Source organism: Taudactylus pleione, unplaced genomic scaffold, assembly GCF_031769625.1.
Source record: "Taudactylus pleione unplaced genomic scaffold, aTauple2 ptg000442l, whole genome shotgun sequence".
Lineage (NCBI taxonomy): Eukaryota > Metazoa > Chordata > Amphibia > Anura > Myobatrachidae > Taudactylus > Taudactylus pleione.
In genome coordinates this window covers 6452267-6479228 of record NW_028284844.1, presented here as the reverse complement: position 1 = coordinate 6479228, position 26962 = coordinate 6452267, and the positions used below count along the sequence as shown (strand labels likewise).

The following is a 26962-nucleotide window of genomic DNA, read 5'->3' as shown; positions in this document are numbered from 1 at the left end:
TAATCAGACGAGCTGTCTGACAACCCTGTAAATGAGCCCAATGAATGGCGCGCTCGGCAGGTCACCTGTCAATGTGCGCCAGTTAATTGCATCCTTACGTAGAAGGGACTAGTATCAGGCACATGCAAAGCTCTGTCTGCAAGCATCAGCCTCATTTATCTATGTCATAATCTATACAGCGGTTCCTCAACGGCTTTTCCATTAAAAGCCGATACACCGGCCAAGCAAAGTTTCCGTATATAAAGAATGACGTTTAATTGTGCCCAGCAGAAGGGGCTGTATACGCTAGACTTTCCTGGGTGCTGTCTATTCACAAGACGGTCTCTCTGTTGAGAGTGTCGCCGGTAGACCGCTATAGTGGGTGCAGACAACCGTTCACATTACAGGCCATGTTCTAATGGAAAATCTGCACCTAGAACGAGGCTGGTGCAAGTTTTTCGGTGCGACCGACGGCCGCAACTAAAGACGCACCAGGCGATGTTTGATCGTCTAAAGATGATAAAAGTATGGCGTCTCAGTCCTTGAACATTCAGGCGCTCAGCTGTACACTAGGAAAGCACCTGTAAGGGTATTTGTATAAAGCCACAGGCACAGAGGGCCTGATTCAGACCTGCTCGCGAGCGCTGAGCGCTCGCAAGCGGGTCGATGGTGCCCTAGTGCGCATTCACACGACGGAGGGAGCTCTGTCATGCGCATGCGTGAGACCCGCATAGCGACGGCCAAGCCGTTGCTATGGGTCTCGCACCAAAGGGGGCATGCGGTCGATGGTGAGTGAGAGCACGCCCCCTTTGGTGGGCGTGCCGGGGGCGTTGCTGCCCAGACGGGAACACCTACCGTCTGGGGCCGGCCCCACTGACATCACTAGTGATGTCAGTGGGAGTGCTTTTGGCTCTGATAGAGCCAAAATCACTCCTGGGCTTGCGGCAGCGAGACCCTACCGCAGGGTCTCGTCGCAAGCCCGATGGTCGCGATGGTCTTGACCATCGCGACCATCTTTTTGGCCGCTCGCATAAGCTGTGGGTGGTCACTCACAGCTATGCGAGCGGCCAGTAGGCCGCTCCAAAAATAGGTAGGAGGGCCCTGATTCAGAGCGAGCGCTCTTGTCAGATCGTCCGGCTCTGAATCAGGCCCAGAAGCCGCTGCTTCCGACTAATAATCAGCCCCATTATGCTTGTTACCTAGGTGACTGCAAGCCAATTAAATGTTTGTTTATTTTGCGCACTGCCCCGTTCTCCATCCCAGTTATGTAACAAAGAGAAGATCTCCCCTAAACATATATTAAAATATCATATAATGTAATTAATCAAGCCTATTACAAAGCTGTATAATCCCCCACATTGCTATGACATAAAACACTCACCGCAAAAGAGATTCCTTCAGATTTAATGGATCCACTGTAGAAATGCTGAATTTGGGTTACATTGTATTGCACAGCGAGAGACGTTACACATGATACGCAGGGGAGTGCATTGCTTCTTATAAATGTATAAAAGGAATTCATTTTGCATACTGGTTTCCCTAGTAGATGATTTTCAGGCTAATATTCCAGCAAATAGACCCAGCCGTACAATCTCTGTTACCCCCATGTAGTTCATGTTACCTTTGCCGCTAACTCCAGACCAACTTTATCGGCCTCGGCTTCCAGCGTCCTGCTGAACGGCCTCTCGAATATAAACTGCAAGAAAAGAAGAGGTCAGGCACTTCGGATGAGGCAACGGCCGCGCTTAAATGGTTTAATGGCCGAGAGCTGGCCCAGACTGCTGAGCAAGGTCTGAGCTCACCCAGGCCACTGCGCAAGCAGAGTCCCTGTACTGGGAATATTCTCCTTTACTGCGGACAAATGCAGGGACAGACAGGTCGCTGTCACGTCTGCTGAGCAACGCCGACAGAAACAAGGCCGTCAATCAATCCCTGCACGAGGCGATACGGCCAGCTGGGACAGACAATCCCACACAGTACGGAGGAGTGTGGGCAGACAACTGCAACACGGAGGCAGCTGTAAACAGATGGCTTAGCTGCAGGGCTGAGATTGCCTTTTAGGTGGCAGTTAAAAACAAAAAGTGCGGAGATTCGGACCCTAACTGTGCCATTCAACAGCCGGCACTAATCGACATGCAACTCCCTCTAGTGGATCAATTTAAATTAAACTAAACCTCGTGAATGGTACATAACGTGCCCTCATATCGGACAACGGTCTATCACGGAGCGAGCAGAGTGCATTTACAATGACATTAATTACAAAAATGAAATGTAACAATAAGGATTGATCCATTATACAGTAGAAGTAATAAGTAGGGATCTTTTAACCACTTAACTCACGATTTTTTTTACCAGCAAATCCGGTCAGACATTGTCGTTTTTCTTTTTATGTAATATAGTTGAAAAAGTATTTTTAAAAATCTATTTAAAAATTTAATTTAAAAAAAATTATATCTAGGGGCTGTCTCACACCACCCCCTTGTCCGTAGACTCCCATTATAAAATCGTTTTTCAACCCCCCTCCTCCTCCATCACTAATGTATTTATTAATTTTTAAGCCCCCACCCCTCCAGATTTCACCCCTCCTTGCCACCCCCCATACTCCCCTCCCACCCCCTAATTCCCCAGAACCATATACATCCCCTTTCCCCCCACATGCAGAGTGCAGTGGAGCCTTTATCATAGGGATGGCCATCGGTGGTGTGAAACAATCATTATGAAACCATCGATGGTTTCGCCATCGATGGCCATACCAACTTTGTGAGGAGAGACTGATGATCAGCCCCCCTATTGAGGCAGGTTTCCTTGACGGTTGCTGATCCCTGCAGCCGCCCGGTAAATGCAAGGGAGGGCAGGGCAGGCTTCCCTTGCGGCTCAGCTCTCTGGAGCCGCCGGGGTATGCATAGGAAGGGGGACCGCACTAGGGGGGTCATTCAGACCCACTCGCGAGCGGCAGTACGCTCGCAAGTGGGTCGATGGTCCCCACTGCGCATGCGCATGACGGAGGGAGCTCCGTCGTGCGCATGCGCGAGACCCGGCGAGCGAAGGACTTTCCATCGCTCCGGGTCTCGCACCAAAGGGGGCGGGCTGTCGATGTTGATTGACAGCACGCCCCCTTTGGTGGGCGTTCCGGGGGCGTGCCTGCCAGACGGAGGCGTTCCTATGGGAACGCCTACCGTCTGAAGCCGGCCCCACTGACATCACTAGTGATGTCAGTGGGAGTGATTTTGGCTCTGATAGAGCCAAAATCACTCTTGGCCTTGCGGTTGAGAAACCCGACCACAGGGTTTCACTCGCAAGTCCGATGGTCGCGATGGTCAATACCATCGCGACCATCTTGTTGGACGCTCGTATATGCTGTGGGTGGTGACCCACAGCTATACGAGCGTCCGGGAGGACGCTCCATTGTAATGGAGGTGGGCCCTGATTCAGAGCGAGCGCTCTGGTCAGAGCATCTGGCTCTGAATCAGGGCCTAGGTTCACCTGGAGCAGCGCTGGCTTCCCCGGCGGCTGCTCTTCCCTGCAGCCGCCAGGAGGCCTGAACACTGCTGGCCACAGTGATTGGGACGCACTGGGGGTGAAACAGCAGGTGCAGGGGGCCAGGAGGTCCCTCCGAGATGGTCGGCTGCGGGTAAATTATCTTCCCACAGCCGCCCAGTGGGCATTTGACTGGTCTGATCAGATGTGACCAATTCAGGAAAAGACCAGCCTGGCTTTCCCTGCGTCTGTCCGCAGCCAAATGGTTAATAGTTCAGGTGGGAAAATCTTTTTCAACCAGCCTTGCAGATTGTCAATCCCTTCCTAATAGCCCAATCTCCAGCCCTGTACTCGCTTGCCAGGAAATCTGCTCTGTGCTGAAAGGTATGCAAAGTGACAGACTTGTGTGGCGAAACGCGTTGTGTCATTGCTTGTGTCAAGTCATAATAAAACGTGTTGCCACAGGAGCACTTTGTCAGGAGGATGGCTTGACACTCAATGGGAGCAGGTGTGGATATTGAAAAGTTCTCTTTTCTGGCCAATCAGAGGAGGGCTGGTGTGTATTAGTCAACCAATTAGTTCATAGGTTCTCAAACTCTGGCCCTCATTCCGCAAGCGTGTCGATGGTGGGGCACTGTGCATGCGCAAGCCCCAGAGCGAGAGAGAAATGATGTTGATCGACAGCTCGCCCCGTTTTGTAGGCGGAGAGGGGGGGGGGGTGGCTGGCCAAACGGAGGCATTCCCGAAGGAATACCTGCTGTTTGGGGGTGGCCCTACTGACATCACCAGTGATGTCAGTAGTGAGCTTCCGGCTCTATTAGAGCCGAAAGCTCACTGGGGCTTGCGGCAGACGAGACCCTACCACAAGGGTCTTGTCACAAGCCCCGATGGTCGCGATGGTAACTAGCACCTTCTAGAAGATAATAGCTAGAATCTGTTTGGTTGCTATGGGTAACATCTCCACTTCTAAAAAACTCTCACTTTAGTAAATATACCCCATAGTTTTGCATTTCTTCTCATACAGGGCGGTATATATGAATTATTTTTTAATATATAGAACATGTGTGTTATTAATTTAAATGCCACATAGATATGTTTGGAAGCCTCACTGGTCTTTTCTTAATATTGTTATAGCCCATCCAAATTGAATTATTTTACGCTAGTATATTACTAACATTAGCTTATCAACATTTTATATATCAGGGGTGCTCTAGTAATATCCTAAATAACAGCTGTAATATGATCTAATGGAGTCTCTCATTCCAATATTAGATTATATATTGACTGAGAATCAATTGAACATAATAAGTCACTGTCCCGTTATTTTGAATAAATGCATTTGCTTCGCTTGTCAATACTTAATAATGATTGAATACCGATTAGTTATAATGAACTGTCTAAGGTAAGCGGTATCTCTATTATCTGCTCCAATTCTATTGACTCCACAGCTTGTTATTACTTAATGTTGACGGAATACTTATAGAAATTGTCAATGTACCGTCATGGTATGCACAAATGTGTAAAGGATACTGGGCCTACTCCAGATCTGGGCGCTAAAGTCATCGCAACTGCAAACTCTCACTGATCGCAAACTGCTCACTAATGACTCACTCGCCGGCCACTGACAGCATCTCATATCCGCCGCTCACCTCACGCAGAAAACATCGAATGCAGATCCCGCGTTCATCGGTCTTCTGAGTAATGGCGCGTATCCACTAGACAAGAAAAATTAGCGATTGAATCATTACAACATCTTTATTGTTCAATCGCTCATTAATCGTGCAGAAAAATGTCGGCAACGACCCGCGATGCGCTTCCCGCATCGCTCATCGTCCGAACAGGACGGTCAACCTGATGATATCGTCAGGTTGAGCATGTTCGGGGATGAGGGAGGGTGCCTGCGCTGAACGACATATTGTTCAGTGTGGGCACTGCGCAGTATAATGAACGACTGAACGATAACGATATCGTTCAGGCTTTCATTGTCGGCAAGTGGATACGCGCCTTAAGCCTAAACGCCGGTGGTACACACTAGACGATGTCTAGTGTGTACCCACCTAGTTAGCGAAGGGAACCGGCGGGGTGCTGGGATCGGCAAGTGCATACACACTTGCTGAATCCGGGTGCGAGGGCAGAGACCATGCCGGACGACACATTGTCTAGTGTGTACCCACAATAAGCTGCCGCAGACATAGCGAGTCTTCAGACGCACAGAGGGCTCTCCTGCTGCGAGCAAGAACACAGTGGCTAAGTAATGCACGCCCAGAAAGCAGTGTTTACACGCTACCGACACGCCTGTGTTTCTCTAGCCACTCCCCCATACGCTGACTACCTGTCACTCACTTTGCTAGTGAATCCCGTGTGAGCGCAAATCGCAATTCAATCGCTGCCCAGGGGCAGTGCAGCTTACACGCATGCGCAATGGCAAATAATCGCTCAACCTACGTAAATATCGGCATTGCGTGTGGACCTGATCCAGCCCCATAACCATTGTGAAGCTTATTCCCAGTATACTGCCTTTCAGAGCCCTTAATTTCCAAAGGACACCTGAAACACTCTGCCCTGCACTGGCATCGGGATTCTGAGTTTCCAAGCGGCTCTGGTAGTGTTTTTCTGAATGAGTCAACTATCTATGTGCCCACTGGTCTGGATCTGTGTGGTCGCTGGCCGAACAATAAATAAATATAAAAGGTATAGACATTATATTTTTTTTCCCCTGCCAATTATAACGTATTAGCCAATGATAGTAAGGCGTACACACAGATCCAGATCTGCTGATTGACAGATATTCATATATATTCTGGTATTGCTACATCTGTGTGAATTAAGTGACACCTTTATTGTGACCTATTAAAGTGGAGTGATATATAGATAAATAATGAACGGCCGAGCGGCCTTTCTTGGCTTTGAGTAGCGTGGGAGTCATTTACCTCTCTTAGCTTGGACTGGACCCACTGACCGACGACGGCAAGGCTGTCCATTGGACAGATCGCCCAGATCATTGTTAAGGAGATGAGGAACAGAAAGTCCATGAAGTGGCTGACGCTGGCCATTTCCGCCTGCGGGGAACAGACAACAGACGCCATTGATAGCATATGGATTACAAGCACAATTTACAGTCTTAGAATTATCCAGTATTCCGCAATCAAATACATGTACTTTCTGTAAGTCTATCATTTGTACACTGGTTATCCGACACTTATTTGCGGTCGAGCTTCTACCATTAAGGGCCATATTCAATTTGGTGCGAAAAGTCAGTTATCGGCGATAAATTATCGCCAACTACGTCATTTTCGCCATTTTCACTTATCCCCATATTCAATTTCAGATGTGAAAAGTCTTTGTAAAAAAACGGGAAGAAGTTTTCACAACTGCTTAGGTGGCGAAAATAAGTGCAGAATTTGGGTTGTAGAATTAAAAAAAATACCCTGCAGCCTTTGGAATGTCCCCTTAAAGAACTCTGTGTCAAAAAAATTAAAAATAAGCATAGGACACCCCAAAAAAAGTTGTTTCAGGGGTGAAAAAAAAAAAGTTGGTGGACAAACTTAAAAACTAGCGAAATTGACTCAGGGTGGATCCCCAAGTATGCGGCAGGTGTTTTCTAGAATGCGGGTGGTTTCAGCAGGCGGATTTTTGAAAAAATTTTCAAAATCATTTTAGGGACTTAAAAATATGCTTGCACCCATTTTCATGTACCCCAAAGTTGATGGGACTATTTAAAAAAAATAAATAAAGCCAAATGCTATTCTTCACCACTTCTTCAAAGATGCATTAATCACTGCTGCGGCTATTTAAAAACCCAAATTACCTTTAGCAGGCCAAATCGGGGGTATCCACAGTGATCCCCCATGTCAGACCATCTTTTGGGGGGTGACAGGCTGATTTCCCCCAAAAATTACAGGACTTTGCGATACTTACTTGTCCGCCGGGTCCCGTTTTCGACGATTCCTAATTGAATACACGGATAAGCGGGCACGCGCCCGATACTTTATCCCCTGCAAAAACGGCGATGATGGCGAGAAGCCCAACCTCAGACTTTTCGCCTCAAATTGAATATGCCCCTAAATCACTAAAATGTGTCCTACTGAAGGTAATCCGACTTCTGACACTTTCCAGGCTGTGCTAAATCCTTTCCATCATGCGAACTTACAAAAAGCTCCCTTAAGTCCCGCTGAAATGGGAATCCGCCAAATTAACGTATAAAGCGCACTGCAATGACTCAACCTACAAACATGATCTACTTGCTGCAGACTTTGACGTATTATTGCATCATTCTATATGGAATGCCGTAACCTGCGTATACCCAACATAAGGCGTTGGAAACGCACAATTCTCGCTGTCTATGCCATTTCGCCATGACTGTAAAAATAGGAGCCTGACTTTATAAAAAAAAAAAAAAAAAAAAGAAGAAGAGTAAAACAGCTTTTGTGTTGGGCTTCTGCATTTATCATTGTCTGAATACAGCCTCACTGTACGCAGTGGCCCTGATTCAGAGCCGGACGCTCTGACAAGAGCGCTCGCTCTGAATCAGGGCCGGGTTTTTTTCTTAGATCGGCCTCTTGGCCGCTCGCATAGCTGTGGGTGACCACCCACAGCTATTGCGAGCGGCCATGATGATGGTTGCGATGGTCAAGACCATCGCAACCATCGGGCTTGCGACGAGACCCTTCTGGTAGGGTCTCGTGGCCGCAAGCCCCAGAGAGATTTCGGCTCTAACAGAGCCGGAATCTCTCCACTGACATCACTCGTGATGTCAGTGGGGCCACCCCCAAACGGCAGGCGTTCTCATGGGAACGCCTCCGTTTGGGCAGCCACCCCCCCGGCTCGCCCACCAAAGGGGGCGAGCTGTCACTCAACATCACTAGCCGGGTCTCGCGCATGTGCACGACGGAGCAGGCTCCGTCGTGCGCATGTGCTGTGGGCCACCATTGACCCGGTTGCGAGTGCTCAGCGCTTGCGACCGGGTCTGAATCAGGCCCACAGCCTCGCTGTACACAGCGTTCCTAATCATACCTAAAAAACTTCTACCACTGAAAGGACCCTGGCCCTCATTCAGAGGCGGTCACAAGAAGCGACCGCTCGCTCTGAATGAGGGCGGCCGCTTGCTTTTTCTAGTGCAGCCTCCTGGTCGCTAGCTAAGCTGCTTAGCGACCGACCAGGTTGATGGTCTTGACCATCGCGGCTTGCGACGAGACCCTAAGGTTGGGTCTCGGCAACCACAAGCACCAGGGAGCTGCCTGCTCTGATCGAGCAGGAAGCTCCCCACTGACATCACTGCTGACGTCAGTGCGGCCACCCACAAAAACGTAGGCGTAACCACCCCCCGCCCCACCTACAAAACGGGCCGAGGTGTCGATCAACATCGACAGCCGGCCCTTTTGTAGTGAGCTCTGGAATCTCGCTCCGGGGCTTGAGCACGCACAGTGCAGCCACTGCGCATGCGCAGGACCAAAACATCGACCCGGTTGCGAGCGCGCAGCGCTTGTGACCGGGTCTGAATGAAGTCCCCTGAGTGCTGTAGAAGAGCTAGAAGTTGTATCCTTGACTGGAGCGGTGTGTAGTCTGCTTACAGATTTAGACAAGTGTGTTGTGACAGCCCAGCCTGCTGTGTAGTGGTGCGTGACACTTCTGATCCCTACCCAGGTGATACATAGAATGTACACAGCAATTCAGCGCCAGCTGCCTAAGAAGTGGTACACATTACCGCGGCACCACAGCCAGACATCTAGCCATAGATCTGAGCAGGGCTGTGTTTGGCCAGTCTAACCCAGAGCATGAGTATTTTCTATACATCCTAATGTAATGCTCACTCATAAATCGACGGATACATTTTGAGATTGTTGAAAAGGGGTTTTCTCAGCTCATGGCATGCATTCACACACAGAGACACTACAATGTCCAGTTCTTCCTGATGCCTGGAGTATCATCCCAAGCACATTACCGCCCCCCCTCCTGTCATCACTTCCCTAGATGTACAGTCAGATCAGCGACTCCCTGCAGGCAGACAGGGAGAGCTCACAGACCCAGCTAGGTCTCTTCGTTAAGGGAGGAACGAACAAGTATTGATCTGGAGCTGGTTTATAATTCACAACTTGCCTTGGCCAGACAGCTGGAAAATATATCATTACTATAAAATGATCCAATTACAGTTTTATAGCTGGTGCCATTGCGAGGAATCACGGTCTAAGACACAGCCAGCAACCCCTCCCCTGCCTCCCAGCTCTCTGTACAATACAGACTGGGATATGAGCTGAAAGCAGAGAATCTCTCTCATTGATTTCATTCTGTTCCTTCTGCAACGTTCTGCTTCCCCTATGCCTGCGGATGCCTTTTACACCAGCTCTCTGACCGACTCCTACACTGATGGGGACCTGTCCATGGGAACCCCAGTACTAAGCTATAGAATTCGCCGTCCACTAACTAGTGTGGGCATGGGGCAAGGCAACTATCAGAGAAGAGCATGACGTGCAAGCTCCCGAAAAAGGGGCGTGGGCACTAGAAAGGGGGCATGTCGTCAAATGCACTCCCCTTTCATTACTGTAGGGGGCGTGCCTGGCACTCACTGAGATGCTGGGCTGCCCCCAAGCTCTCCCTGCAGTATGACTAGAAGCCATGCGCATGATTGTTTCACCGGAACTTCCCCCCCCTCCCTCCCTCCGCGGGACACTGCAGCTTGCAGATGGGGACGGCTGTTTGCGGGGCGCCACCATAAGGGAAGGGCACAAATCAGCCACTTCAAAATTGGGCAGGACGCGGCACAGCGCTGAAATAGCCTAGCGGGAACACTAAGTACCAATGCAGAGGAGGAGGAGCCAGGCCTAGCGATATAGAACGGTTGTGGTTCCGGGCTACCTCTGTTTCATTTCATATTGGTGTCTATTTATTCCAGGCGCATAACAAAACAATGATGGCAGTGTCGCAGGCGTGTCGCTGATCGCGGTTGCGTACAAGGGAGCTCAACCGCTCACATAGGAGGCCATACTCAGACGGAGAGACTGCACCTTACCACAGTGTTGGTGCACGTTTAGATGGTGCTACCGATGGTGATGCAACGTCTACAGACGCGGCGAGTGGGAGTCTCAGTTATTGCACATTCGGAAGCACGCTTGTACACTAAGGAAGGGCTTTGTTAGTATAAAGTCGCAGCCGTGACTGCTGCAAAATGCACAAGGACGGCTGCGCCTGCATTAGATTTAGCATTAGCCCCCATGTGTGGTTTGCTGGCAATGTGCCCTGGGTGTGCCATCAATTATCGATGTGGGGGGGGGGGGGGCCCAATGGGTGACAACAGTAGATGAGGTCCGATAGTCAATGCTTTCCCGATGATGGTAGAAGCTCCGATGGACGACCCTAGTTTAGATACCTTATAGAATACACTTCTCTATTTCTGTTACAAGGTATGGGGTGACGGCAAAGAGGAAAAGGGGAAATACTGCGTCAGCCTCTGGGGCGGTGGTGAGGAAATGAAATATGGGGCTTGGAAGTAGTTGGGTTTTTCAGATGACATTTACAATACGGGGGCCTGAGGCTCGAATACTGAGTGCGGCAGCTGCTTTAAAAATTCCTAATACATACAGATCATTGATATATTTAGTGCACCACCAGCTAGGGATGTAATCAACAGTCAGAATCCCGACGCTCACAATACCGGCGGCGGGACCCCAACGGGTGAGAATGCCGACAACTTCTAACAGTAAGTATGAGGGTTAGGGATAGGCTACAGCAGGGGGTGGGGGGTAGAGTTAGGCTGTGGGAGGGGTGGGTTAGAATTAGGGCAGAGTTAGAACTAGGGCAGAGTTTCCCGAACTCGGTCCTCACGCACCCGAACGGTCCAGGTTTTAAGGATAACCATGTTTGGGCACAGGTGACTTAATTAAAAGGTGTATAAGTAGCTCAGTATTTTGATTTAACCATCTGTGCTCAACTATGGATATCCTTAAAACCTGGACCATTAGGGCTCCCTGAGCACTGATTTTGGGAACCCCTGGATAAGGGTAAGGGTTAGCTGGAAAATACACACAGGGAATTCGCCGGCATTTTCACTATCAGGATCCCGCCGTCGGCATTCTGACCAGCGCGCTTCTGAATGTCGAGATGCCGCACCCAACCCACCAGCTGCACCTCCTTTTCAGAGCTGTGGAGTCGCGGCAGCTGTATGAGAATGGTTAGCGACCTACGCTGGGAGGATACGCACTGAAGTGTACAGCCCCTTTAAAACAGATGAACAGACAAAACCAGAGCTAACACATTCCTCATATCTACGTGCTTACCGTGTGTTCCAGGATGGCATGGGCCAACTCATGGCCCAAAATGAAGGCAAGCTGGTTATTGTCTGCCACCGCATTGAGCATGCCGGTAAACACAAACACCTGACCGTCCTGCAAGAGAAAACCGCAACAGAACAGAACGCTCAGTGCGGAGCAGAATTATTGGGAGTATGGGGGGTACAGTGGTGTAACAGAGCTGACCACAACGCTTCTGTAGAATTGCCTACATTCTAAACTAAGCAAAACTGGAGACGTAATACAGAAAAATATATGTGATCTGCATCATTTTGAAGAGTTGCACAATACAGAATATTGGTTCTTGAAGAGCATGGAAACTGCTCGAAAATATACCAGGTGAGTAGGAAGAATAATCGAACACACTCAACCTGCCCTTGCTTCAGCTGTTTCAGGAAGTAAGATTATGGCCCTGATTCAGAGCCGCTCGTAAGCGGCCGCTCGTTCGTTCTGACCGATGTTCGCACATCTGCGCATGCGTAGTCATTGCGGCCGAAAATCGTTTGTTCGCTATATAGCGAATGCCTGCTATTTTGAGTGACAGAAGGAGGCGTATGTGGGTGGTAACAGGGGAAGGTGCTTGAAAACGGGGGTGTGGAATTCGAACGCAGGCGTGCTTAAAGGTCAAAACGGGCGTTTTAAGGGAGTGCATAATTAATACAGCAGCGTCATTGACCACGTCACTTGGTTTTTTTTTACTAAGAACTGCACGCAAAATAGCGGTTGAAAAAACCAGCCACAAGAATAGCGAGCAGTTCATACGCTGTTCGATGTACTCGATTAATGTAATAAATAGCGGACATGACGTATGGTGCGAGCGGCAAGGGGGCGTATTTTTCAAAATTACAACCGCAAGTTTTGCTCGCTCGTTCAGACTTAGAGGCGTGAACAGACCGCAATTAGCGAACGGTTCATTTGAATAGCCACCCCTTGTTTTAGAACGAACGACCGCAAATAGCGAGCGGCTCTGAATGAGGGCCTCTATCTGGTAATCGAAGACTTGCTCTAGTACCTGCATTCTCTGATTTTCAGTACAGCTGCCAACAACATCTAAAAGTTATTTAGAAATATTTTCTAATGTCATGTTAGAAAAAAAAAATTATATATATATAAAAACATTTTATTTCTTTTTAAATAAGGGAATACATACTATGCGCTACTAAACATCCCACTGTGTACCCATGTGCCAAGTTTCACTTCGATTCGGTCGCTATTGACCAATGTTTTCTGTACTACGCATGCGCCAGAACCGCAGTGCGTATGCGCTGCGATTTCTCCTGTGGTTACGGTTGCAGTGTGGGAGAAGCCGCAGCCTAATTGACAGGCTGCTGCCGTTTGGGAGCGGTGACGGGGAGAACCATAGGAGCGAGCGTCAGACTCAGCTCCACTGGCATTGCCAGCTGGACATTCCGAGCAACCTTAGAGTTGCACAGATTTCCGATGGTAATGCTGGTGGTCGTGATGGTGAACCTATGCTGTGTCTTCGGACACAGGCAGCGGATCTGAGAAGCCGGCAGTGGGTGCCTTATTACAAAACACACATTGTGCTGCGTTAACAGAACGTCTCAGACCCGCTGCTGCCAAAGACACAGCACAGATCACTCCTGCGTCCAAGGCCTGAGACAGGGAAAAATGTTGCAAATACAGATTTCATCGCACATAAGGCCTGATTCAGCAAGGATCGCAGCTGCTCAAGTGTACGCAGACGGCCGATTGTTACGCAGTGCGCGTGAGCGAAGGCTCCACTGAGATCGGGTCTGCAATCACAAGGACTTCACAGACCCATCGCAGAGCGATTGACAAGAAGCGCTTTGTGATTTTTTTTAAGCAACCAACGTCTGCGTCGCAGCTACAAACGCAACTTAGAGCATCTGATTAAAACACATATCAATCGCTTCTCACCGGCGGCTGGATGGGCTCTACGGACGTTTGCCTGTAGGAGAACCATCCTGTAGGCGTCTAGCCAGAGGCGGACCTATGCCGATTTGAGTCTATGCAGAGTGAACGCCATTTCCAGTCGCATCTTCTGCACCATTGTGGGTGTAAATGCCATTACTAGTGATGGCGGCTGACTCGTGGGCCGAGGGCTGGAGGCAGCGCTGTCACATGGATGGAACAGAGTCAAAATACTGGCAGATATTCGCATAGAACTTTCGAACGCTGGAAGCGGACAAAATGGTGACCGCATTATGGGCCTGATTCAGACCCGCTCGCAAGCGGGTCGATGGCGTGCGCAAGCCCCAGAGCGAGAGAGAGATTGTCTTGCTCCGGAACTCGCTACAAACGGGGCGGCTGTCGATGCTGATCGACAGCTCGCCCCGTTTTGTAGGCGTGTCGGGGGGGGCGGGGGTGGCTGCACAAACGGAGGCGTTCCCGAAGGAACGCCTGCCGTTTGGGGGCGGCCCTACTGACACCACGAGTGATGGTCAGTAGTGAGCTTCCAGCTCTATTACAGCAGGAAGTTCACTGGGGCTTGCGGTGGACGAGACCCTACCACAAGGGTCTCGTCGCAAGCCCGATGGTCGAGACCATCACCTGGCCGCTCGCTAAAGCTGTGGGTGGTCACCCATAGCTTAGCGAGCGGCCCGGAGGCCGGGTTATTTAAAACAAAGCGGCCGCCCTGATTCAGAGAGAGCGGCTCTGAATCAGGCCCAATGTGCGGCTCAGAACTAGGCAAATGGTTGTAGCTTAATTGCCTACTGAATATCCTGTCTCTGGTGACTGAAGTGTCTGAGTAAAGCCCCTTGTACATTGCTGAACATAAACTGCTACTATGTAAATAAAACACAATAATAATAATACAACATTGATCAGAGCTTTCACAATATTTGAATGTAACATAACTGCACAGTTTATGATCCAGGCGACAAGTTCCGCTGTGGAAAAGCATCACACACACTCTAAGCCAGTGTTGGCTAACCTTGACACTCCAGCTGTTATGGAACTACATAACCCAGCATGCACTGCTACAGTGTTGCTATTAGGGCATGCTAAAACTGTGGCAGGGCATGCTGGGATATATAGTTCCACAACAGCTGGAGTGTCAAGGTTAGCCAACACTGCTCTAAGCCTTATAAGGGAAGATTCTGCATTCCTCACCGGCAGCACGAAGGCATTAATGACTGGCTTGTCCACCACGTGAATGGTCCACTCAATCTTGGACACCTCGGGCAGGTCACTGTTGCAGGAGATAAGATGGTCTACAATTTTCTGCACCAGTTGATAACGGGCATCCTCCTTCGGAAGCATTATGTCCTTAAACTCTTCAATCAGCTGGAAAGGTAACATGAGAGATACCTATAATCTAGGAAAGGCTCGGCTCAGCATATTCTACACGTTAATCCCAGTCTTATTTTACAATGTCATATCTGTCCCGGGCTGGGAGTAGCTGGTGTTGCCTGTGAACTGGGGGGGGGAGAGACCCTGAAAGGATGCACCGCACTGCGCTGTCAAAGTCGGTTTATCTTTGAGAGGAAATTAAAATAGGAGGACGGGGGAGATTTGCTGCGTTTGGAAAATCCGCTGCACGAGGCAATGTATTCTGTCATATGGACAGAAAGGGAATGAATAGAAATAATTGGTTTTATTGTTGGGTGCGGGAGATAATCTGCAGCACTCTGCAGAGAGACAGAATTTAAAGGGGCTTCAGTCACACAATAGCGTACTGGTCGGTTTTATTCAACCAATAACGGATTTACCTTTGCAGCAGAGAAAACACAGACTTTGCTCTATAAAACGACTGTGTGCCCAGACTTCTAAATATGCTCACAGTACATTCTCAGCAGGAACGCATTCCGTGTCCTCCCATTAGCCCTACCTAATAATAGTACATAGAGCACAGACTGGCGCTGACTTCGGTCAGTCTGGCGCAAGACAGGCAAACGAAAATGAAAACATATAAATCGGGCACTAAGGGTTAGAGATTCTTTGGGGCTGCCCAATTATTTTGGCAAATAGGTCTTTATCTATTGACAGTTTTCACTTCAACACACGCGATGCGTCCGCAAATACTGTTCCGGCACCCTGCAGGCATCAGTTCCGTGGCCCCCGGCTGTGATTATTGGAAGACACAGCGGGGCTCATTCTTCAAGAAAGAAATTGCCACACACATAAATAGCTCTGTAACGATGATGGCACCAGAAATTAGGGGTCACTCCATTTTGATAGTTTATATATACAATATATATCAAATAAAGTAAAACCACAACAGTGTCACAGAGATAAACATGAGGATATTCTTTACATTCTGCAAAGTATTATCATTCAGCATGCTGGGACTTGTAGTTTCACAACAGCTGGGGAGCCACAGGTTGGCCGAGGCCGGTATAGGCTCCTCACCCACCAAGGAATTGAGAATCTTTTACCAATAATAGAAAAAAAACAAAGCAATAGATAGATCGTACACTGGACTCCAAATGTATAGCTGCGCAAGTAACAATGCAAATAAATATTTTACTAGTAGTACTCAGAGATAAAATAGTAATAAAAGACATTATTAAATAGACTCCTGGAGTCTTTCTACTGGACTGGATAATTTAAAAATATTCTGTATTAATTGTTGCACGGAACAGACTTCGGGGAAGATGTATGAAAGCTTCTAAGGAGGACAAGTGGAGACGTTGCCCATAGCAACCAATCAGCTAATAGCTAGCATTTATCAAGCACAATCTATAAAATGAAAGCTAGTAGCTGATTGGTTGCTGTGGGCAACTTCACCACCTTTATTCTTGGGAAGGTATGATACTCCTCCCTCAGTCCGGCAAATGACACAAACATCCAATGCATCTTCCAAATCTAAGATGACAGTTTTGGGGCATTAACCAACTGCTTATCATAACAATGACCTTAGTGACGTGCGGTGAGGTCAATGGCTAGTGAGGCACACATGGACATGGGTCTGAGTGCTGTGAGCCTGTCTCACTCTCTATTCACTGTAACTCTCCCCTCACTACACTAAGCTTCAATGTCCATTGATTCTCCTACCTCCATTACTGTCTTCTCTTGCTGCTGCTGACTGAGATCCGCTCTCTAAACACTGCGGTGCAGTTCCTGGTCACATATGACACATCCAAGGTGTCAATCAGTGCTCAAGGCACGCCCCTCCTACTCAGAGGCATGCCTCTATTAGCTGTCTTTCTGTGCAGCTTACTGCCCGTGGAGTGGCCCCGCCTCCAGCTCTGCAAGCAGTGTCTGACTATACAGAAGTGAGGCTGAGCTGTTGCTGCCTCATCTCTAGTCTCCCTAACTATAAAAATGATTACAATAAACAAAGATGTTTATACGTCATATCTTCTTTCTATTATTCTAATAATTTTTATATGAAATCTCAGGAGTATGACAGGGGAGGCTCTGCCAACACTGACTGCACGTCCCTGGCTGACTTATAACCACGTTCTCCACACATCAGATTGTAATCACCTTGGTTGGTACACGACCCACTTACCACTACATTAGCAATGTTGTCTTAGGGCATACATGTACCTGGCGCTCGCGCCTATCAGGTCAGTCCCTTTTACTCACCGTGAGCTATCCAGGGATGTTCCATGTAAAGCTTCCCGCGGTTTGGTAACTGCGGCACACTGTAATGGACAAATGGATCAGCTTGTCCCCTTTAGATAGAATGGTGTGCAGCTGATATGACTTGTTCCTGGGACTCAGGAATGATCAGTACACTGTGACTTGCAGGCTATATTTCCTATTAAGAGAGGACAAGCCGATCCAGCTGACCATAGAGTGTGCCTCATTCCGCCACCCTCTTTTCCATCCTTACCTTGATTTGTGAGCTGCCTTTGACACTGTTGACCACTCTCTCGCTCTCTTCAAAGCCTACAATTGTGTGCTCTATAAGGGCTATTCTCCCACCTTTCTAACAGCTTCTTCCCTGTCTTTACTTCCATCTATAACGCCCCCTATCTTCCTCTTCCTATAGGCGATGCACAAAGAGCTATCCTTAGCTCTCTTCTCTTCACTATCTACATCTTCTAACTGTGTGATTTAATCTGCATCTTCAGTCTCCATTAGCACCTGCATGTGGACCATACACAAATCTGCTTCTCCTCCCCTGAACTATCCCTCTCCGCCTTCTGTTATCTACAACTGCCTCTCTTCATCTCTCCCGGATGTCTCAGTGCCTTCCATGTCTATGACTGAGCAAATTGCCTTCTTCCTTCCGGTATCCCTTCTCCTGGCCACTTCTTTGTATTGCCAATACATTCCCCTCTCTCCACCCCTAAGTCCACTGCTTAGGCATTATCCTAGACTCCTCCCCATCCTTCAACCCCCCTTCCCCAGTTCATGCTATGACCCAATCCTTTCCCCTGAGCAACACCCCCAGGATCAGATACTTCCTCACCCTGGTGCCAACTAAATCTCTTAGGGTGGGTACACACCTAAACGACACCCAATCGTGCCGATGTTCATGGCGATTTGCCTTCACACTGGACATCACGTAATTTCCGGTACACACTTAAAAGATTTAACGAACGACGGAACGATCACTGTTCCGTTCCTTATTAATATGTACAGCCTCACATGCGATAGTGTGACTGGCCGTGCAGCACGGCCAATGACACGACATCGCATGCGATCACGGGAGAACGCAAATCGGGCACACACACTGCACGATATGCCCGATTTGGTCAAATCGGGCTGATATTGTTCAGGTATGGAGCCAGCCTTATTCATGCCCTTGTCATCCCCTACCTGGACTAATGCAACTATTACACACTGTTCTTCCACTATCTAACCTGTCCTCATTTGAATCTATACACAATGCTGCTGCTAGCCTCATTGTCCTCCTCCTAGCTCTGACTCACCCTCTCCTCTTTGTCATGCCCTTCATACATCTCAATCCACGCTCCCTCTTGCCATCTCCCCACCTTCCTTGGCTTTCAGTGTGCCCCCACTCACCGGTACTGGTGTACAAAGATCTACCCTGTCTGTCTGCATATTGTATTATTTGTGTGTTTCATTGTCATTTCCTGGTATGGGGCTACAGACACTTTGTGGCGCCATACAGTGCCTTGCAAAAGTATTCACCCCCCTTGGCTTTTTACCTTTTTTGTTACATTACAACATGTAATTTATTTTTTTATTTTTTCAAACTGAATTTTATGTGATGGATCTGCACAAAATAGTCTAATGTGGTGAAGTGAAGTGAGAAAAATATACATAAAAAAGAATCTTTATAAATAAAATTCAGAAAATTGGCATGTGCATATGTAATCACCCCCTTTGCTATGAAGCCCCTCAAAAGTTCTGGTGCAACCAATTACCTTCAGAAGTGATATAATTAGTGAAATGAGGTCCACCTGTGTGACATCTAAGTGTCACATGATCTGTCAGTATAAACACACCTTTTCTGAAAAGCCCCAGAGGCTGCAACACCACTAAGCAAGAGGCATCACACCATGAAGACCAAGGAGCTCTCCAAACAAGTCAGGGACAAAGTTGTTGAGAAGTACAATTCTGGGTTGGGTTATAAAAAAATATCCAAATCTTTGATGATCCCCCCAAAGCACCATCAAATCCATCATCATCAAATGGAAAGAACATGGTACCACAACAAACCTGCCGCCCACCAAAACTCACAGACCGGGCAAGGAGGGCACTAATCAGAGAGTTAGCACAGAGACCAAGGGTAACCCTGAAGGAGCTGCAGAGTTCCACAGCAGAGACTGGTGTATCTGTGCATGTGACCACAATAAGCCGTACACTCCATAGAGCTGGCATTTATGGGAGAGTTGCCAGAAAAAAGCCATTACTTAGTGATAAAAATAAGAAGACACAAGTTGCCAAAAGGCATGTGGGCAACTCCCCAAATGTATGGAGGAGGAAGGTGCTCTGGTCAGATAAGACTAAAATTTAACTTTTCGGCCACCAAGGAAATCGCTATGTGTGGCGCAAACCCAACAAATCCCATCACCCCAAGAACACCATCCCCACAGTGACACATGGTGGTGGCAGCATCATGCTGTGGGGATGTTTTTCAGCAGCAGGGACAGGGAAACTGATTCGAGTAGAGGGAAAGATGGATGGTGCTAAATACAGGGATATTCTTGAGCAAAACCTGTTTCAGTCTGCCTGTGATTTGAGACTGGGACAAAGGTTCACCTTCCAGCAGGACAATGACCCGAAGCATACCGCTAAAGCAACACTCAAGTGGTTTAAGGGGAAACATTTAAATGTGTTGGAATGGCCTAGTCACAGCCCAGATCTCACTCGAATTGGGAATCTGTGGTCAGACTTGAAGGTTGTTGTTCACAAGCAGAAACCATCCAACATGAAGGAGCTGGAGCAGTTTTGCCTTGAGGAATGGGCAAAAATCCCAAGAGCAAGATGTGGCAAGCTCATAGAGACTTATCCAAAGCGACTTGCAGCCGTAATTGCCGCAAAAGGTGGCTCGACAAAGTACTGACTTTAGGGGGGTGAATAGTTATGCACGCTGAAGTTTTCTGTTATGTTGTCCTAAATGTTGTTTGATTCACAATATAATATGTAGGCATGTTCTGTGAATGAAATGATGCACACCTTCAAACAATCCATTTTAATTCCAGGTTGTGAGGCAACAAAACATGAAAAATGCAAAGGGGGTGAATACTTTGCAAGGCACTGTGAATATATTATATGTAAATGATCATAATAATAACATTAATAATAATAAAAAGGTAATGAGCACAGCTAAATCCTTAGAAACCTCCAAACCTGAAACTACAGAGAATTATGGGAGGTGCTAAAAGCATTAGAGATTCTCACCGGAGGTATCATCAGTGTCAGCAATACATCCCCTACATCGTAATCTTACGGGTGAGGGAGCTCTCTGTATAGTCTGATAAATTAGGTTTGTTATTATAATTGTATAATGGACTCTAATTATATCTGCAAATTACTAAATATCCCTTTAAGGGTTTGTACTCAGGGAACCATGATAATTGTGAACTTGTATTAGAACGAGGCCCTAAGCATTTGCTACAGCGCATGGGTGATCCTAGTACTGGGCTTGTCTGCTTTGGAATAATATGCTCCGGACCCTTGAAGGGGCCTCCAGGTCTCGCTAGTTTAGCAAACTTTAAATTCCATTTTTTCTATTTATTTATATTGTAAAGTAAGGTAAATTATGCACTGATGAGGATGATGATGATCAGCGACCGCCCCTGAGTGGCCGAGTGCCCTTTGATTCCTTATTGTTGTTGCTGCAGGTTATTCACATTCTTATTTGGTACTTGCATTCGGCCTGCGCCAGGAAGGAAGTTTCCCATGTCATTTCTTTAAAGCAAACGATAACGCAGGTTGGTATTCAATTGAACATAGGGGGTCATTCAGACCCGTTCGCGAGCCGGCCCCACTGACATCAGTAGTGATGTCAGTGGGAGTGATTTTGGCTCTGATAGAGCCAAAATCACTCCTGGGCTTGTGGCAGAGACCCTACCGCAGGGTCTCGTCGCAAGCCCGATGGTCGCGATGGTCAAACACCATCGCGACCATCTTTTTGGCCGCTCGCATAAGCTGTGGGTGGTCACCCACAGCTATGCGAGCGACCAGGAGGCCGCTCCATTTTTAGGTAGGAGGGCCCTGATTCAGAGCGAGCGCTCTGGTCAGAGCGTCCAGTTCTGAATCAGGCCCATAATTAGTACATTTATTTTGTGTTTGTATTTAATTATATTTTATGTTGTCATGTGATTTTATAAACTTATTAATAGCACTGTCCAGACACAGACGGGCTGTCTTATGTTCAGGACGCTTCAGTACTGTGCACAAATTGTGTACTGTAACTTTAGCATTTACCAATAACGCCGTCACCCGCACCTCCTGGCACATATGGCATATTCTAGCCTTGCAGCGCTGGACGCATCTTGAAACGCGTCCAACTCCGTATACTGCTCAAAATGCATCCGATTGTATATCAACCTCTTAAGTGATTAATAAAATTGGCACTTCTAATATAAAATTGTACATTCAGCATGGAACACTCTGCGGCCAATTCCCCCAGGCGATGCCCCCAATGTGCCATTGCAATGCATTAAAAATATCAGCAACACCACACCAAATTGCCCCGATTACGCCCTGATAGCGCAAACTTTTGTTTGCATCCCTACAGGGCTGTAAAGAAAAATTAGCACTCTTGACGCTACAGTAAGTGCAGCATTTGCGCACAAATAAATTGACCCCCTTGCGACGATCCCCACCACGCAGAATGCAAATTTGGATCTGTAGAGGTCACACCAACCCAGGATTCAACCACAATTGGGCGTAGCTCTTCTGTAGGCCAAAAAAGGCCCTCCAATGGCTCCCACTGCGAGGGAGATGGGACGGAATTAGCGCCGCAGAAGAGGAACAGGGACCGGGGTAAGTATGGGAACGGGCAGAGTGGTGGGGGCGGGACGGACCAGGATGGGCAGGTGTCGAGATTTTGAACAGAACGGATGGAGAGGAGCAGGGGATGGGGGAAGGGGGGGGGGTGTCGGGACCACCAGCAGTCAGATCAGGCCGGAATGCGGAGTTTATATATAACAAACACAGTAGATACAGCAGCTGTCATCACCCTTACATTGACCAGGGGGTGGGCATTAAGCCCTGGCATCCCAGCATGCCCTGTAACAGTTTTAGCATGGCCAAATAGCACAACTATGGCAGGACATGCTGGTATGTGTAGTTCTACAACAGCTGGGGGGACGCTAACTGCCCACCACTGCTCTAAACCTAAGTTGATGCGGCTGCAATTATTATGCTGTATTTTGAGTAGTGATACAATAATAATATACAATACCAGTCTTCTCCCCAGGCTGTTTTCTGCGGGCGCATCGCCCCGGCACTTTTCCCCGCTGTCCCCCGCTGTGGAACGCTGGCCTCTGAAGTGACTGGAGGCTAAAGAAGCCTCCGATCGCTTCAGAGGCCAGCGGAACAGTGATGCACTGTGCGGGTGATGTCATGACGTCACCTGCGACGTGAGGAGCCTGCCCCACGCACCTGCTGGATCTAGTTAGAGCCAGTCAGACTGAGGCAGCGGCCAGCAAGTAAAGGTAAGTGCTAGGCTGGGGCCAGGACCAGTCTGGGGGCACTGCATAAGGGTCACTATTAAACCTGGGGGCACTGCATAAGGGGCCAGCCTGGGGGCACTGCATAAGGGTCACTATTAAACCTGGGGGCACTGCATAAGGGACACTATTAAACCTGGGAGCACTGCATAAGGGACACTATTAAACCTGGGGGCACTGCATAAGGGGCCAGCCTGGAGGCACTGCATAAGGGGCCAGCCGGGGGGCACTACATAGGGGCACTACTTCAGCCATGGGGCAATGCATAACAGCAAAGTTAAACTACAGGGGGCAATGCATAAAGGAGAAGACTACAGGAGGCACTGTATAATGGGCACTTTTGAGAGCCAGTAGGGGAGCAGCCTGAGACCTGGCGGGCTGGATTGGTAAGGGAGATACCCCTTTTCCCGGCACGCGCATAATTGCGAAGGCCCCCACCCGGCTACTTTTGGATGCCACCTGGCTGGAAAATATTTCTGGGGAGAACAATGCACAATCTTAAATAAAAGACCTAAGAATATCTGATTTTAACTAGCAGACTTTATTCCTGCATCTTTCAAAATGCACTAATAGGAGATCTCCAGCCCGTTATTAGCACAGTAGTATCCTGCTGTTTTTACTAGTTTGGACTTGAAAACTTAATTTTTCTCCCCTTTGTTTTAGAAGTAGTTCTTTCAGAAGTCATTAGCTGCTCATCGAGGAGAATTGTTTACAGCTGGTACTTAGCAACAAAAACGCAAAGATCCATTCTCTATGCCTTAAGTAGGTGGCAGCTTCACTCGCTTTGTGTTTCAAACTGGCACAGACAATATCGTCTCCGTCACAAAGAGAAACTACGGGCGCTAAAGAGCAATTCGCAGGATAAGGGAAGAAACTAATGAATAAAGTTGGAAGATCGTGGCCCTGTAATACCGATATGTAAGAACGGACAAATGGCACCGATACAGCACGCGGACCTAAAATGGAAGCTATGGGGTCATTATCGGGTTTGGTTGGAATAGCAGTGAAAAGGTACACATGGAGAACGTTTTCCTAATCATTTTTATTTCAAATAAAAATGTTTTGTTTTCTATTCCATAAAGCTTGTAGACATTTGTGATATCACATACCCATGCTCTTTTACTAGAGGTGTAATATATCTGACAAGGACCATCTAATACCCCTTTCACACTGAAAGTAATTCACTTTTATCCCTTTCACACTGAGGGCGGTATACAATTGTTACGGCCCCGTACGCGCCCAACAGGAGCTATTCAATTGTTTCTCCTGTCGGGCGCGATCAGCTGCCGGCGCACCATTTCAGTTTGCAGCCCCAGTGGGGTGCGAGCTGAAATGGGCGAAAAGTGACACGCTTGGGCGTCCAAACATCACTTTTCGCGGTCGCGCCCAGCACTTTGGTCGGGGGTAGCTGCTTTACGCGGCTAAACCCGACCACTTTGGGCGTGATCAGCGCGAAAAACTGCAACAATTGAATAACGCCCCGCGATCTCCCGTCACTTTAGACGGGAGATCAGGCGCGCTATAACAATTGAACACCGCCCTGAGAATTAAATTACCGGGTAATTCACTTTTACCCGGTAATATGCTAAATAATCAGGTTTTTTCCGTGTAAAAGGGTCATCCCGGGACTAAATTCCCGGGTCTCCATCCCTGGTTTTTTGCAGGGTCGGAGACCCCGGAACTTAGGCCCTGATTCAGAGCCGGACGCTCTGACAGAGTGCTCGCTCTGAATCAGGGCCGGGTTTTTTTTTTTTTTTTGAACGGCCTCCTGGCCACTCACATTGCTACAACGAGCGGCCATGATGATGGTCGCAATGGTCAACACCATCGCGACCATCGGGCTTGCGACGAGACCCTTGTGGTAGGGTCTCGTGGCCGCATGCCCCAGAGAGATTTCGGCTCTAACAGAGCCGAAATCTCTCCACTGACGTCAGTGGGGCCGCCGCCAAACGACGGGCGTTCTCATGGGAACGCCTCAGTTTGGGCAGCCACGCCCCCGGCCCGCCCACCAAAGGGGGCGAGCTGTCACTCAGCATCGACAGCTCACCCCCTTTGGTGCGAGACCCGGAGCGCCCGTCGCTACCCGGGTCTCGCACATGCGCACGACGGAGCCGGCTCCGTCGTGCGCATGCGCTGTGGGCCACCATCGACCCGGTTGCGAGCGCTCAGCGCTTGCGACCGGGTCTGAATCAGGCCCTTAGTCCCGGGATGACCCTTTTACACACTGAAAAATTCCGGGTTGTTTAGCAAATTACCAGGTAAAAGTGAATTACCCAGTAATTTCATTTTCAATGTGAAAGGGGTACCAGACAGAAAATTTCAAAAACCTGGCACACAAATGCCGGCTAAAAGCCGTGTTCTTTGCCATTTTCTATCTGAAAGTATGCCCTCATTATCTCCAGCATGGATTATTGCCTCCTTACTGGTCTCCTCGCCAGGCTTCCACCGCTACAACCTATTCTGAATGCAGCGGCTTAGACTGCTCGGTCAGTCCTTACATTGGATAACTGTATTTTACAGAATTCAATATAAAATACTTATACAGATGTGACCTCATACACTGTTGCGCCAAACAGCCCCTCTCGGACAACTTTCCTGCATCATATCAGCACAAATAAAACTGGAAGCGACAAAATTACTTTGCTAGATTGCATTGATCAATTTTGATGTGTGACATTTGAATATCTGCGAGCGACCGAGTCTGAATCTGTATGCAGAGTGCACCGATGCAGCAACCGCGGCTCTTCCTCAGGCCAAGTTCCATTGTGCGGCTTTGTACGTGCTTAAAACTTATTCCTGAGCAGATAACAGCCCAGCGCCTGCAGTACACTGTGAGTGGTGTTACACTACACCAGGGGTGTATCTAGGGATCCTAGCGCCCCTGGCAATGTAATTGGACTGGTGCCCCCCTAGCCCCCCCTATGCAGTGCCCCCAGTAGTAATCCCCCCTTTGCTGCATTGCCCCCAATAGCAGCCCCCCCTATACAGTGCCCCCAGTAGTAGTTCCCCCTATACAGTGCCCCCCCTAAGTTGCCCCAGTAGTGGCCACCCCTATATAGTGCCCCCAGTAGTGGCCACCCCCCTAAATTGCCCCCAGGAGTGGCCACCCCTATATAGTGCCCCCAGTAGTGGCCACCCCCCCTAAATTGCCCCCAGGAGTGGCCACCCCTATACAGTGCCCCTAGTAGTGGCTACCCCTCCCTAAATTGCCCCCAGGAGTGACCACCCCTATATAGTGGCCCTAGTAGTGGCCATCACCACCCTAAATTGCCCCCAGTAGTGGCCCCCCCCATAAATTGCCCCCAGGAGTGGCCACCCCCTATACAGTGCTCCCAGTAGTGGCCACCCCCCCTAAATTGCCCCCAGGAGTGGCCACCCCTATACAGTGCCCCCAGTATCGGACACCACCTATTTCAGTGCTACCCCCCCCTGTAGTGCCAGGCTTACACACACACAAAAAAATTCAACTTACCTGATCCCCGCTCCTGACGCAACCGCCGCTGTCCGCTATGAGTCCCGTCTCTTCTCTTCTCCTGCATGGGAGAGACGTCACGACGTATGACGTCTCTCCCATCACATGCTGCGGGGGGAGCCGGAACACGGAGCTCATGAGTGAGCTCCAGCCGGCTCCCTCTGCGGACGATGCAGCAGCAAATGAGAGTCTGTCAGATCTCAGCCGCAATGTACATCTTGCACCGCATGGCTAGGTGTAGGAGGACAAATTTGTACATAAGGATATCAACCAAACCACACCATCATACATTTCTTTACTTATCTCGAAATATCTCCCAGCTAGAGCCCTCCACTCTGCACAAGATCTGCGCCCTCATCCTCACCCATCACCTGCTCCCATTCATGGTTATAGAACTTTTTTCGGGTTGCACCCACTCTGTGGAATGCCCTCCCATGCACAATAAGACCTTCCTTTATTCCAGGCCTTGACAATTCCCGGGGGACAGGTCACCATGGCTACCAGATTTTGCAGTGAGGGAGGAAGCAGATCCTCATCAGCTCTGGCGGAGATTCGTGCCGATAGTATTGCGGTGTTCATATCATGCACAGGAGTGCATGTGCTGAGTGTCGCCTGCGGTGACTGCTGTGCCTGTGTCCGTCCCGGCCTGCGCTGATGACTCCTCTCCATCCTGGCCTGCTCTGATCCCTGCTATCTGTCCCAGTCTACGCTGATCCTCC

At 48.7% G+C, this 26962-nt stretch overlaps 1 protein-coding gene across 5 annotated transcripts in view; it reads right to left on the bottom strand.

Annotated features, from left to right (window-relative positions):
* The window catches only part of OMA1 (OMA1 zinc metallopeptidase), a 98775-nt gene that overhangs the window by 62227 nt on the left and 9586 nt on the right, over positions 1 to 26962 (bottom strand). For all 5 annotated transcript variants that reach the window (XM_088447878.1, XM_088447879.1, XM_088447877.1 and 2 more), the window contains exons 4-7: positions 14838 to 15011; positions 11727 to 11834; positions 6387 to 6515; positions 1601 to 1675 (exon numbers count right to left, since the gene is read on the bottom strand). In XM_088447878.1, coding sequence (XP_088304004.1) covers positions 1601 to 1675; positions 6387 to 6515; positions 11727 to 11834; positions 14838 to 15011 — 486 coding nt within the window. The remainder of the gene's footprint in view (positions 1 to 1600; positions 1676 to 6386; positions 6516 to 11726; positions 11835 to 14837; positions 15012 to 26962) is intronic.